The 14,162-nt window shown below is 45.8% G+C and overlaps 1 protein-coding gene across 1 annotated transcript in view; it reads right to left on the reverse strand.

Annotated features, from left to right (window-relative positions):
- The window catches only part of CAPN2 (calpain 2), an 86,551-nt gene that overhangs the window by 65,310 nt on the left and 7,079 nt on the right, over positions 1-14,162 (reverse strand). The window contains exon 2 of the mRNA XM_075595524.1: positions 9,145-9,214. Within this exon, the coding sequence (XP_075451639.1) occupies positions 9,145-9,214 (70 nt within the window). The remainder of the gene's footprint in view (positions 1-9,144; positions 9,215-14,162) is intronic.

Consider the following 14,162-nt stretch of genomic DNA (forward strand, 5'->3'; position numbering starts at 1 on the left):
GAGAGTAAGTGAGAGAGGAAGAGACAGAGCTATTTTAGCAAAGTTCCCATAGACTTATATACCTCCCAAAACACTCCTTTATACAACACGCGGAGAGATACCCGGGAACACACCAGGAAAATATGTACATTTGAATATACTTTGCATATTCAAATTAGCCTATTTCCAATGGGTGTTCACAGGTATCTCCCGCTCTCATGCTAATGAGATGTAATTAGCATTGTGGATGTGCATTAACCTCAGAGAAAACAATGTTCGTTGCCGATTTAGTTAATAAAGCTTTGTGGATCAGGCCTGAGTCACAGACTGTGAGGATGGTGCTATGGGGTTGAAGTTACCCCTAAGCAACACAGCAAAAACGACAGCACATAAAAACAAACTGATGTAACAAAAACAGAACTGGCCCACTGCCATCCATGTCCTAACTTCACTTTGCCTGGACCCAAAGTAGCTTCAACGCCATCTCCTCTCTGCCCCATAGCTCAGAATTGGACTGAAGCGTGTCAGGCCCAGCCATGTGCCCAAAAGTCAAAACACTATTCTACACCTGCCAAGTGGCTCCAAGTAAAATGTACGTCTATCGTTCTCGAGGTTAGATTAAACCAAAGAGGCTAACTGAGCAGCAAATGGGAGCACAAAACTAGGACTGAATCGTTCTCACAATGGTCACCCAGGTTTAGTATGCTGGAATCATAACGTTGTCAGGTGGATCTCTGAACAAATAATTGGTTAGCTCTGCAATACAATCTCTAAGTTAAACCTCAGAGCCCCTTTCCCCACACAGCTAAAACCACCTTATGATATCCTTACTTGCTACCTTGCCGAGTACATCTCTTGTGATGCAGCACAATAATATAATCCTTCCATGAGCCGTGAGTAAGGAGGATGGAGCCGCTTCTGTACTAAGGTTCCCGCTGTGTCCGTAAGCCTCCCAGCACACCACTTAGATTGTAAGCTCTCTTGGGCAGGGTTTCCTTTTGCCTTATGTAGTCATGAACCTGTTGTGCTTATCCCCACTCTTTGTATTTATTTACCTTGTACAGGCATTTTGTATAGCCCTATGCGAACTGTGGCGCTATAGAAATATAATACATACCAAACTCGGATGTCCTACTACATCAAACAGACAAATAGTGGAAATTGACATAAAAATGACACCACACCCACAGGGATGTTTGCAACAACAGTCAGTATACACAGACTCTGCCGGAAGTTGCTGGTTCAGTGAAAGTTATAATTTGAGCTCATAATAACTGTAATAGATCGTTATTATCCAGGTCATTGAAAGGCGTTGTGTACAATGTGTGTACATCTGGCAGGACTTGTCCCTGAGCTGTTATATAATTGTCATTACCTATTTTGGAAGTCTTAGGCCTCGGACATAGTGCACTGAGCGTCGCTGAGCAGTGCTCTCGCTTGCTGACGCTCACGCTACCAGGAGCTTTTTGCTGTCCTGACAGAGAAGACAGCAAGCGCGCTTGGGAGGCGGGTATCACTGTGTGTGTGTGTGTGTGTGTCACTTGGTAGCTGTCAGTGTGTGTGTGTGTGTGTGTGTGTGTCACTTTGAAGTGTTCTGTGTGTTTGTGTGTCACTGGGGAACGTGTGTGTGTGTGTATATTATATAATATTTAAAAAAAAAAAAAAAAAGACGTCGTGAGAATAAATTATTTATTAACATTGTGCAACTTTGATAAATATATTCACGCACGCACGCAAACACACACATACACATACACACACACATGCATACACATGCATACACACACATATATATATATATATATATACACACACACAATGCACACACACACACATAATATATACACATACATACATATATATATATATATATACAGTGTTCGACAAACCTATACATTTGCTCGCCCCGGGCGAGTGGATTTAACCCCCGGGCGAGTAAATATTGGCCCAAGCAGCACACGTTTGGTACTAGGTGGCGAGTAGATTTTTTTGTGTGGCGAGTAGATTTTTTGGTGATTTGTCAACCACTGTATATATATATATATATATATATATATATATATATATATATATATATATATACATACATACATACATACATACATACACACACACACACACACACACACACACACACACACACACACACACACACACACACACACACACACACACACACACACATACACATTATATACAGTATACACACACACACATGCACACATACACACACATGCATACACATACACACACACGCATACACATACACAATGCACACACACATATGCACACACAGACACAGACACACACACACACACACACACACACACACACACACACACACACACATGCATACACATGCATACACATACACACACACACAATGCACACAATGCAAACACACACACACACACAAGGCACACAATGCACACACACACACACACACACACACATGCATACATGCATACACACATATGCACACACAGACACACACACAACACACACACAGGAGACAGGGACCGGAGCAGAAGGGGGGCAGGGACCGGAGCAGAAGGGGGGCAGGGACCGGAGCAGAAGGGGGGCAGGGACCGGAGCAGAAGGGGGGCAGGGACCGGAGCAGAAGGGGGGGCAGGGACCGGAGCAGAAGGGGGGCAGGGAAGGGGGGCAGGGACCGGAGCAGAAGGGAGACAGCGATCGGGGCATCACCCTCTCCCCCCCCCCCTCCAACACACACAACACACACAACACACAACACACACAACACACACACAACACCTGTCTGGTAATGGCGGCTCTGTAGGGAACCGGCTGCAGCCCCATTGGATGGGAGCGGTCACGTGACCGCTCCTCCGCTTCCCCGAGCACCAAATTTCAATTTGGCGCTCGGGGAAGAGTTTCTCCTCCTCAGCGCGCATCAGCGCGCATGAGCAGGGAGAAACTATAGCCGCTCTGATAGCAGATGCAGGGGCGTTCTGCATCTGTTCAGCGCGGCTCAGCACGCCTGAGTGCTCTATGGCCCGGGCCTTAGGCCTCGTTCAGGGTGCCAGAGGCAGGAGTTGGAGGGCGGGCATTCGCGAGGGTGGGCGGCAGTCTGCTGGGCGATGTGTGTCTCAAGAATGATTTCATTGGCTGCCGAGGTCCCAGTGACGCTGCTGCAGCTTCAAAAAACGACTAGGTTTGTTTATTGAAACTGTAGCCAGCGTCAACTCCGGACTTCGGAGACAGGGCAGCTGCTACCCTGACAACCAGTATTCAATTTGAATACTTTGTGTCCCACGGCAGCACGCCCTCCCTCCGAAGCCTGCATCCTGAACAAGGCCTTACAGGGAGCACTGTATGGAACTGCAGGAGACCCACATACTTCATGTGTAGCAAAAACACTAACGTTTCCCTGGTCCATAGGCTTTTTGTGTAAATTATTATTGGCTTTTCCCTCCTCATTTTGTGTATAATTGTAAGGATTTAAATTGATACTAAAATTGGCAATACAAACTCCATGATATCCCACATTTATTTATTTATTTATTAAATGAGGATCTGAATTGCACGCCCAGTCCCTCCTCCTTTTAAGCTGATCAAAAATATATATATATTTTTAATTATTGTTTTTTTTACAAAGACTTGCAAAATCCCTTAACTTTGTCTTATTATCCTCAACATACAATTATTTGTGAAGTGTTATGGTGGGGAAATATTAAAAAGGAAAATAGTTTTCTGAAGTCCATCTTAAATTGTGAATTCCCCAAAACTAGTACAGAACTTCTACTGAAACTATGGAACTGCTGCAGAGTTTTCTCTCTCTTCAATTTGAAACAATTACTACTCTCCCCCACTGTATCCACTCTTTCCTTTCTCCCTCCTCCGATATAGATAATAAATACACAATTAGTAACATTGTTTATTGAGCAGTTTTACATTCTGTGCCACAATTAGACACACATTGTGTCATCAGACCGTCCTAATTTTTAAACGTTACTATTAACATGGGGGGGGGGGTTTCTTCCTTTTTCAGTATTTTGTCTTTGGATTTTATACAAAGTAGAAATAAAGGTTCACTTTGTGTGAGTATAGAGGGAAATAATGGAGACTTTAACGGCTTCAACTAATGTTAAGCCTAATTCAGGAAACAAATATTAATTGTAAAACAAAGAACAATAAAGTCAGATTTAGTGTGAGCTTGGTACCAGGGTAACCGTAACAGGAAATCACAAACAGTGATCAGTCTTCCTACCAACTTCCTGTTCATTTCACACTTCATATGTCTTGTGAGGCAGTAATTTGAGAAATGAGAAATATATTGCTCATCGCTCCAGGAAGGGAACCATGTGTAAGACACCAAAGTTATAGATCTCTGGCACATCTCCATGCCCCACTTTGGGATATCATCCGATCCACAATCTACCTTGGAAATGAATCAGGAAAGAAAATAATAACCCAATCATTAGTGTATTCACAAAGGGGGGCCCCTGGTCCTATACAGCCCATAACAGTGGCAAGACAACTTTTCAGGTCCCATATGGAACTTTCATCACCTTCCCACTGTTCCTGGCTGTCACATTAAATGGAGAATTGCATTATGAACGTGAGTAGACCTCTACTTTGCATCTCTGCCTTACAGGAGACCTGCACTCTGAAGAAATTGTTTGTCTATGTTGTGTTGGCTGCACAAACAGGATTCTCCTCGCCTGAAACGGTTTCCCCGCACTTTGGAATTGCCTAATGGGGAAGACTTCTTCACATCACATTTTTTTTATAGTTGTATTTGATGTTTCTTTTACAAAAATAAATAAAAAATTAAATGAAGGAAAGACTTTGATGTCTCGCAGGGTTGAGGTGGGCATTACAAGGCGTGTGGTTGCCTTTGTCATGGCGGCTGTTGTGGGGGTATGGAGGGGGGGGGGTTGGGTAAGTGCGCTTTAACCTTGTCAGGTGGGGGCTCTATGGTGCAGAAAAGACTGTAGTGGCTGGGGGTGGTGAATGGGCAGGGCTCATTTGTACGTGATTCCCTGAGAGCCAGTCTTGGTAACGGCCGGGCCAGTGGGGTGCCCGGCTTTGAGGGTCTTGCAGGCCATGGTTTGGGTACCATTGGCCTTTAACCAGGGGGGAGCATGCTGGCAGAGGTTTGTTATTTGTTGTACTAAAAGCCGTGGCCATTGTACCTTGGGTTGGAGGGAGAGCTTCCGCCCAGGCTCCAAGGTCATGCAGGTACTGTGGGTTACAGGAATATAAACACACAGATACCCAGCAAGCTCTCAGAACCCCCCCCCCCCCAAATTACCACTATATATATATATATATATATATATATATATGTCAAAAGGAGTGCTACTGGGCGTGGCTAATTGTATAAAACAAGAAACAAAGAAGTCCAGAGCAACATCCAATGTGACAAAAATACACAGTGAAATACCTATATATCTCTTGAAAAAAGAGTAATTTAGTTAACCCTTCAGTTTCCCCAAAATGGCCGCCAGTCACGTGACCACACTGGGCTGTGGCACACAGTCACCAAGACCTTCCGGCACTAAAAGGGTCAAATCACTGTTTTCTATTGGCTGACTCTGGCAGACAACTTTATTTTTTTAATTTAGTCCATACTGCCAGGCAAATATAATATTATTTTCTCATATATACGTAAATATCTGCACCTGAAAGAAAAAGGAAGGAACCCTGTGAGGTCCGTCAACGTGTACACTGTAAACTGTTGTTGGCCCGACAATCCATTTTTTACCCTTTTTTCTTTTGCCTCATAAAATGAGGGACCAACACGGTTAAAAATATATTCCGTCATGTAAATATCTGGGCAATCAGGACACCCGAAGAGCTAAAGTTAGCATGATTTCCTTTGATCCAACTACTGAGAAGCAGGTGTTGTCACTCCAACATTTCCCTTATTCATTGGCCACAGTGATACTGTTTTGTTTTTTTTACCAATTATTAAACGTTAGTGAATATCTTTGGACTGCCTCTTAGAAATTATTTTATAATAGGAAGGGGGGAGTAGCGTGGATGTAAACATTACAAAAGTACTGTAGTTGCATTTGGTAAACAAGAATAAACAGGCAACTTCCAAATTAAATTGGGATAAATTGGGGGAATCCTTGATGGAGAAGGATTTAGGAGTGCTTGTAGACAGCAGGCTTAGGAATAGTGCCCAATGTCAGGCAGTATCTGTAAAGGAAAACAAGATCTTATCTTGCATTGAACATTTATAAAGCATTAGTAAGACTACACTTTGAATATGGAGTACAATTTTGGACACCACCTTAGAAAAGGCATTATGGAACTAGAGAGAGTGCAGAGAAGAGCCAACAAATTAATAAAGGGGATGGATAATCTGATTTATGAGGAGAGGCTAGCTAAATTAGATTTGTTTATATTAGAAAAGAGGCGTCTAAGAGGGGATATGATAATTATGTAGCCTGGAGCTCCCGCAGCTCCTTGAGACCCCCCTCCCCTTGATCAGCTCGATCACGGGTGCCGAAAGACCCGACGGCTGCTTCCAAGGGTGGGGGCTGGAGCAGGGAGCAGTGTGGCTTCCCCTGCCTGCGGCCGGTTGCCGGGGACGCGATCGGGCCGTTGCTAAGGCCGCGATCGCGTCTCTAAGGTCCCGGCGGCCGCAGAGCAGGGCGCCGCCATTGAGGACCGCGTTGCGCATGCGCAGTGGACGCGTAGGCGCAGGGAAAGCCCCAGAGCTAGGGATAGCTCGCGCGAGCATAGGGACAGCTCAGGGAGAAGAGAGAAAGCCCGGGAAAGCTTGCGCACGCGCAGTGGAGGGTAAGGAAAGCCCGCGAACCCCTAGCCTACCAGGGAAGGCTCTGAGCTGGGACTACATATCCCATGAGCCTCTGTATGCCCCAAGTGACACCAGGGAGCCAATAGGGCTTAGGAAGGCCAGGCAGGCAAAGAGATACATTGTTTGCGCTGCAGCACGTTTTGTCAGTTGGAGCTGGGGAGCTGTGAGGGAAGGAAGGGTGCAGAGAGCATGTGCAGCTTCTGCACCGAGTAAGGTCCCCCACATCCCAAGTAAGGCCTCAACTCCCCACCAGGTTAGTGGGTTAAGTATTTAGGGAGGCCCATAGATAGGGACGCTGCCCTTAGTATAGAGTGCTGCCTTGTCAGTCACAGCGGTCAGTGCTGTGAGGTCTGGCAGGCAGGCACCTTAGTGTGCAGCGAGTTGCTGTATGCGTTCCGAAGGTTGCAGTGCGTAGCTGCTAGTGTTAGGGTTAGTGAGAGTTAGGGAAGTGGGGCGGGTTATTACTTCGCAGGCCCTAGGAGATTTCCCCAAGCCATCTCAGGTTACGGTTCATCAGTGACAGGCCCTAGGTTAGGGTTCCTGTCACTTTAGGGATAGACAGGGATAGACAGGGATAGCGGCGGTTGCTGTTCCCGTGATGCGGTTGGTGTTGCCGTGATTCGGTTGCTGTTTCCGTGAAGCGGTTGGACCCACGTTGGGGTCCTGGAGAATATTACCTGGAAAGGATCAGACGGATGCATCGCACGTCTGACCCTTTGAGAAGAGTGTTGCAGGCCCGAGCATCGGAGTGCTCGGAAGGTACCTCTGTATTATATGTGCACCAACAGGCCTATTAGTTCATAGTGACTGCGCAGTCACCCACGTTCTCTCCAAGAGTTGGGGACATTGGGTGGGGATTCTCAGGACACTGGGTGGGAGATCTAGTGTCGGGGAAGTGTCGCATTAAGTGTCTCCTCTAGAGAGGGTCACAGGTTATGATGATATTACTGTGTTCTGTTTTCTTGCATGTTCAGTAAAGTCCCTAGTTAATATATATATATGTGTGAGTATCGATTATTGTGATTGTCCTGCGAGGAACCACTCCCCCTATGGTGGGAGCCATCGCAGGTGGAGGCGCTGCATCGTTGGAAGTAAGTACCCCTAGTATAAATGCCCCAGGTTCCCCGTGGCGGAAGCTCAGCCCTCCTGTGAGCCAACAGGTATAGCACCACACTGAGAAGTAGTCAGATACACCTACACACCCCAATCTCACTTAGGGTGGGGGTAAGAGGGCTACAATTATATACATATATATATTTAGGCACAATACAAGGAGCTTTCAAAAGAACTATTCGTCCGAAAGGCAGTACAAAGTACTCGGGCCATCCCTTAAGGTTGGAGGAAAGGAGATTTCACCAGCAACCAATGAAAGGGTTCTTTACAGTAAGGGCAGTTACAATGTGGAATTCATTAGCCATGTAGACAGTGATGGCAGATACAATAAAAATGTTCAAAAAAAGGTTGGATATCTTTTTAGACACGAAAGGTATACAGGGATATACCTAATAAGTATACATGGGAAGGAGTTTGATTCAGGGAGTAATCTGATTGCCAATATTTGGAGTCAGGAAGGAATGTATTTCCCCCCTTATGATGTGTCACTGGGGTTTTGTGTTTGCCTTCTTCTGGATCAATATACTGTAAGTACGGATATAGGATAAAGTATCTGTCGTCTAAATTTAGCATAGGTTGAACTGGATGGGGGTATGTTTTTTCAACCTCATGTACTATGTAACTATGTACTCGTGTACTCGGTACCCCTTATTACCATCACACGTCGCTCACTGCCTAAAGGGCTGAAAATTGGAGGGTTCCCAGAGGTACAACGGTCTTGATCCCCAGGTTCAGGATAGTAAAAAAAAAAGAGGTTACCGGGGACTTTTGTGTTAGTTTACTTAACTGTAATGAATTAATAAGCACATTCTTTTAGGGGAAAAATACAATACTCATGTACCTGGCAAAACTATTATTAATATCAGAGTATTGTTTGGGGGAAGAAGAAAGCGGATTTGTTCATGAGGACGGCACTGTACTTCATTTCCATGCATATTCTCAGAGAAGAGACTTAGTCCTCGGATATAGTAGGAGCGCCTGTATTTTGAGCGATATGTGGCCTGTGGGATTTGTATGACGTGCACGACGGGGAGGCGTGGCTGTGATGTCACGTGAGCGATTCGCCCTCATTGGCTGAATCACGCATGTGACCCGGTCGCCACACGATAAAAATAAAATTGTAGGCTGAAAAATCTTCCGCTCTGTGGCGCTTCCTCGCTCGTGTGCTCTATGGCCAGCCCCATAAATCCCTGCATTTTGTTAGAGACGCGCGCGCCGGCGCTCGCACCGTGGCCGCGGCATTAGCCTTTCCTTACCCAACGCTCCTTGACAGATATCGGTTCGAGTTGCTCCTCCAGTGATAAACTGCGGGCTGGAGCACAGCTCCTAGAATAGAAAAGCACAGAGTCAGGTATGAAATCAAGTGTCGCACACTGGCGCATTGCGCACACACACTGGCGCATTGCGCACACACACACTGGCGCATTGCGCACACACACTGGCGCATTGCGCACACACACGCTGGCGCATTGCGCACACACACACTGGTGCATTGCGCACACACACAGGCGCATTGCGCACACACTGGCGCATTGCACACTGGCGCATTGCACACACACACGCACACTGGCGCATTGCACACACACACACACACACACACACACACACACACTGGTGCATTGCGCACACACTGGAGCAAACTGCATCATTTTAACTCTGCATCAATGGATTGGATTTTTTTTTTGCTACAATTTGCCCCATGAGCCTTTTGGGGAGTGTCTATAGCAGGGGGTGCTCAACTCCAGTCCTCAAGCCCGCCCAACAGGTCAGGTTTTCAGGATATCTCAGCTTCAGCACAGGTGGCTCAATCAGAGGCTCAGACTGAGCCTCTGATTGAGCCACCTGTGCTGAAGCAGGGACTGATTGAGCCACCTGTGCAGAAGCTGAGATATCCTGAAAACCTGACCTGTTGGGTGGGGGGGGGGGGCTTGAGGACTGCAAGTTGAGAGCCCCCTGTCTATGGGATGAGTTAAAGCAGCAGAACAGGCTGCATTGCGTTTTAAATGATATTTTTTCATCACAGGATTGAAGCAGGGGGTCTCCGGAGTCGAGCTGTGTTAATTTCAGCTCCGGGAACCCCCTGCTTCCAGAGATACTTACCTCCACAAGTGGTGCCGGTACCTGTGTAGTTTAAATGTCCTGGTCACGCTGGCCAATACAAAGCCGCAACGGGTGACGTCACTGCTTCCTATTGGTCCCGTGGGACTTTTAAAGCCACCAATACGTTGGGCACACAGCTCCCTACCTGCATAGATACCGACACAAGTACGGAGGTAGGTATCTCTGGAAACAGGGGGTCCCTGGGGTTAAAATGAATGCAGTTCAGCTCCGGAGACCCCCCTGCTTCAATCCTGTAATTAAAAAAATATATAATAATTATAATAATAAAATTATGAGATGTATCCAAAGTTATGCCTCTAACTGCCAATGCGGACCCGACTTACTACAATCTAGGTTGCTACGACTTGGTGCCCCAGCCATTGCCAAACCAATTGTTCCATAGTCAACTCTATCCTGTCTGCAGGCCATATCCCTAAGACCTGGAAAACTGCCAGAGTTGTCCCAATCTTCAAAAGTGGGGACAAAAACACTGTCTCAAACTACAGGCCAATCTCACTTCTCCCAATCCTATCCAAAGTCATGGAAAAATGTGTCCACTCCCAATTAAGCGATTACTATACCAAGACAAATTTCCCTAGCCAATTCCAATCTGGCTTTCGTCCCAAACACTCCTCCGTAACTACCCTGCTAAAAGTTTGCAATGAGATCCAGTGTGGAATGGAACTGGGACAACTCACTAGTGCAATATTCCTAGATTTTGCAAAGGCTTTTGACACAGTTGATCATGTTATCCTGCTTAACAAACTCCAGAGCTCTGGAATAGGGAAGCATGCTTTAAACTGGTTTCAGTCCTACCTATCAGGAAGATCCCAACATGTGTCCATCTCAGGCTCTAACTCCAACCCCCTGGATATCGCCTGTGGTGTCCCGCAAGGCTCTGTTCTGGGGCCCCTACTCTTCTCAGTGTTCATTAATGATCTTCCCACAGCTTGTAAGGAAGCCTCAATACACATGTATGCAGATGACACAATCCTATATGCACACAGCCATAGCCTCTCTGACCTGCAACACATACTTCAGTCTGACTTTTTGAGACTCGAAAACTGGATTTCCCAAAACAAACTGTTTTTAAACACTGACAAGACTGTAACAATGGTATTTGGGACCAAGACTAAATTTTTAAAGCTTACAGCGACTGAGCTCCAGGTTAGAATCAACGCTAACACAACCCTAACCCCTGTCACTAGTTTTAAATACCTGGGCTTATGGTTTGACTCCCACTTAACATTCGGAATGCACATTGATACCCTGACAACCAAGACCTATGCCAAACTAGGGGTACTTTACAGGAACAAATCCTCCCTAAGTCTCCTGGTCAGAAAGCGTATCGCACAGCAGATGCTAATGCCAATTATTGACTATGGAGACATAGTATATGGCTCGGCACCTCAAACCCACCTTAGCAAACTTGACACCCTCTACAATTCAATTTGTCGTTTTGTTCTCCAATGCAACTACAACACACATCACTGCGAAATGCTCAAAGAACTAGATTGGTCATCACTAGAGTCTAGGCACAAAGTTCACCTCTCCTGTCTTGCCTTTTAATTCTTTATGGGCAAGCTACCCAGCTATCTGAACAAGCTCCTCACCCCTACCACATGCAGCACCTATCACCTGAGATCAGACTCCAAAAGACTGTTCATGGTCCCAACGCTCAATAAAGTATCCAGCCGCTCCTCCTTCTCTTTCCGTGCACCCCAAAACTGGAACAACCTACCAGAGTCTCTCACAGCCACCACCAGTTTAAGTTCTTTCAAATCTAAGGCTGTCTCACATTTTAATCTGGTCGGTAACTGTTTCATACGCTCATAATATATATTATCTTTAACTGTGCTTGCAATGTCTTGTATATAATGTATACCCTGCTCATTTATGTAACTGTATTTGTAACCATGTATTATTTGTCTTAACTCTGTGCCCAGGACATACTTGAAAACGAGAGGTAACTCTCAATGTATTACTTCCTGGTAAAATATTTTATAAATAAATAATAATAAATAAATAACTGGTGCAGTTTTTCCTCTCTTTTTGCAGCACATACACCCACCAGGCTTAGGTGGTGTTAACCTCTGCGCCAAATGTGTGAAGCAAGATTAGAAAGATTTATACAAGTGTCGCTGATGCAGAGGAATATATTTGCTGCAAATTGCACCATTTTGATACATCTTGCACGGACTTCCGCAAATCTCCCCTACATGTTATTTGTAATGTGTACTATCTGTGGTTGGTATTGAGGCCATGAGATACACCAGCATGTGTAACTAAGCATCACCAGAAAACTACTTCCTCAAGTGAACCATCACTAACCACAGAAGAACCCACAACGCAGAGGGGGAATTAAAGCAGTATGCTTCAAACAGCAATTCTCTCTCTCTCTCCCTCTCTCCATATATATACTGTATATATATATATATATATATATATATATATATATATATATATATATATTTTTTTTTTTTTTCAAATCATTCATTATATATTGTCACAGAGATATACATACACATCTCAGGTATGTGTCGTGAAGTCATGGGGAGGTAAAGTAATTTTCTCATGATTAAACATGCAGAAGTGGGCTTGGCCGGAATAGAACCCAGAAGTGTAAGTACATAAAACCAACCGTTACCCCCTGTGTCACTACAACGCAGTTTTGTGTTTTAAAGTAAAGGTGACGATAAACCTCAAATACCCTCCTGTTGAACAGATTTTGGCAGCCCTCTTACATCTGTCCCCAACCCCAAAAAAAGGGAAAGAATGTCTTCCATAAACAGGTATAAATGTTGACTCCCAAAGTCCACCCTTCTTTTCTCATAATCCTGTGATCACAAAAGAGAGAAACTACCTTCTGCGGGTAAGGACTTTTCTGGAAGTTGTTATGTGAGTCAGTGTTCAGCCAACTTGGTGCAATAGGAAATGGAAATATCAATAATACTTATTACACCACATAATATCCATGTACAGTATGAGTAGGACTGATACAGTGAGAGCTCCACTAACTTTGGAGCAGGGGGACCCTAGTTTGAATCCAATTGCCAACTCCTTGTGACCTTGAGTTAGTTCATTACCTCTGTACCCCAGGCATCAACGTTTACACTGAAAGATAAGGAATTGTGCCTTCAAAATTCTATATTCAGCACAGTGAACAGCAGGGTTGCTACCTTCTATTGAAGGCTAACCCAGAGACTTTTTACAATACATTTTTTTGCCATTTATTTATTTTATATATGTACTCCTCTTTCCCCTGGCATCGTATCTCCTTGCAAGGTGTAGTCGGCATGGCTTTGCGACATCAAATGGAGCGCGTTGCCATGACAAGGAGATATCTTATGGCACTGAGGCATCAGTTGACGCCCCGTTGTCATGGCAACGCAGCGGGACGTCGCATAGCGTCCCGTTATCATGGCAACGTGCCAGCATTTGACGTTCCGCAGCCTTGATGACGTGATTTGCAGGGGGAGATGCTGGGAGACGTCACCGCCGCCCGGAAATTACTCAGCTAAACCCGTAGCCCGAAGATACGTGGCCGGAACCCGTAGTCTACTGGTCAAACCCGGAGTGGTGGCAACCCTGGTGAACACTGAAGCCCAATATAATAAATGTAACCCCTCCTTGTCCAGCCAAAAAAGAGTGTTATGTCAAGGTGTTGTGAATAGGTGCCGGTGTTTACTTTTCTCAGGGCGTGGACATCCGTGCAGGCTGGTCTTGTAAACTGGAGATGTAATAAAGGGTGCCAGGAATTTTATTTAGACAAACAAGTTCTTTATTTCTTAGAGTCACACATTCTTCTTCCCTGGGTGCTCAGGCAGCATCCCAGGGAGGCACATGGCTTGTCACTCAAGTGGATCAACGGCAGCCCCTTGCTGGAGATCTGAGGCTTTCCAGCAGCCTACCAGGATGCTATTGTAATGCCGTTACCCACGGCGCCCGCTGCGGCTCTTACCTCCGCTGTCGGGGCGCGCGGCACCCGGTCACGTGGTCCCCCTTCTCTCCCTTCTCTTCCTGCAGCTCCTGCTGCCCATGCGCGCCGCCGTGGTAGACCCGCGCGCGTCTACAGTTCCTGCATTTCCTCCCGGCGAACTCAACCCGCCCCTTCCGTCGCGCGCGTTGCGCGCGTGCTACCATGTCCATCTCCACTGCCGCCAATATACTTGTT

The sequence above is a fragment of the Ascaphus truei genome, chromosome 4 (assembly GCF_040206685.1).
Source record: "Ascaphus truei isolate aAscTru1 chromosome 4, aAscTru1.hap1, whole genome shotgun sequence".
In the NCBI taxonomy this organism is placed as follows: Eukaryota; Metazoa; Chordata; class Amphibia; order Anura; family Ascaphidae; genus Ascaphus; species Ascaphus truei.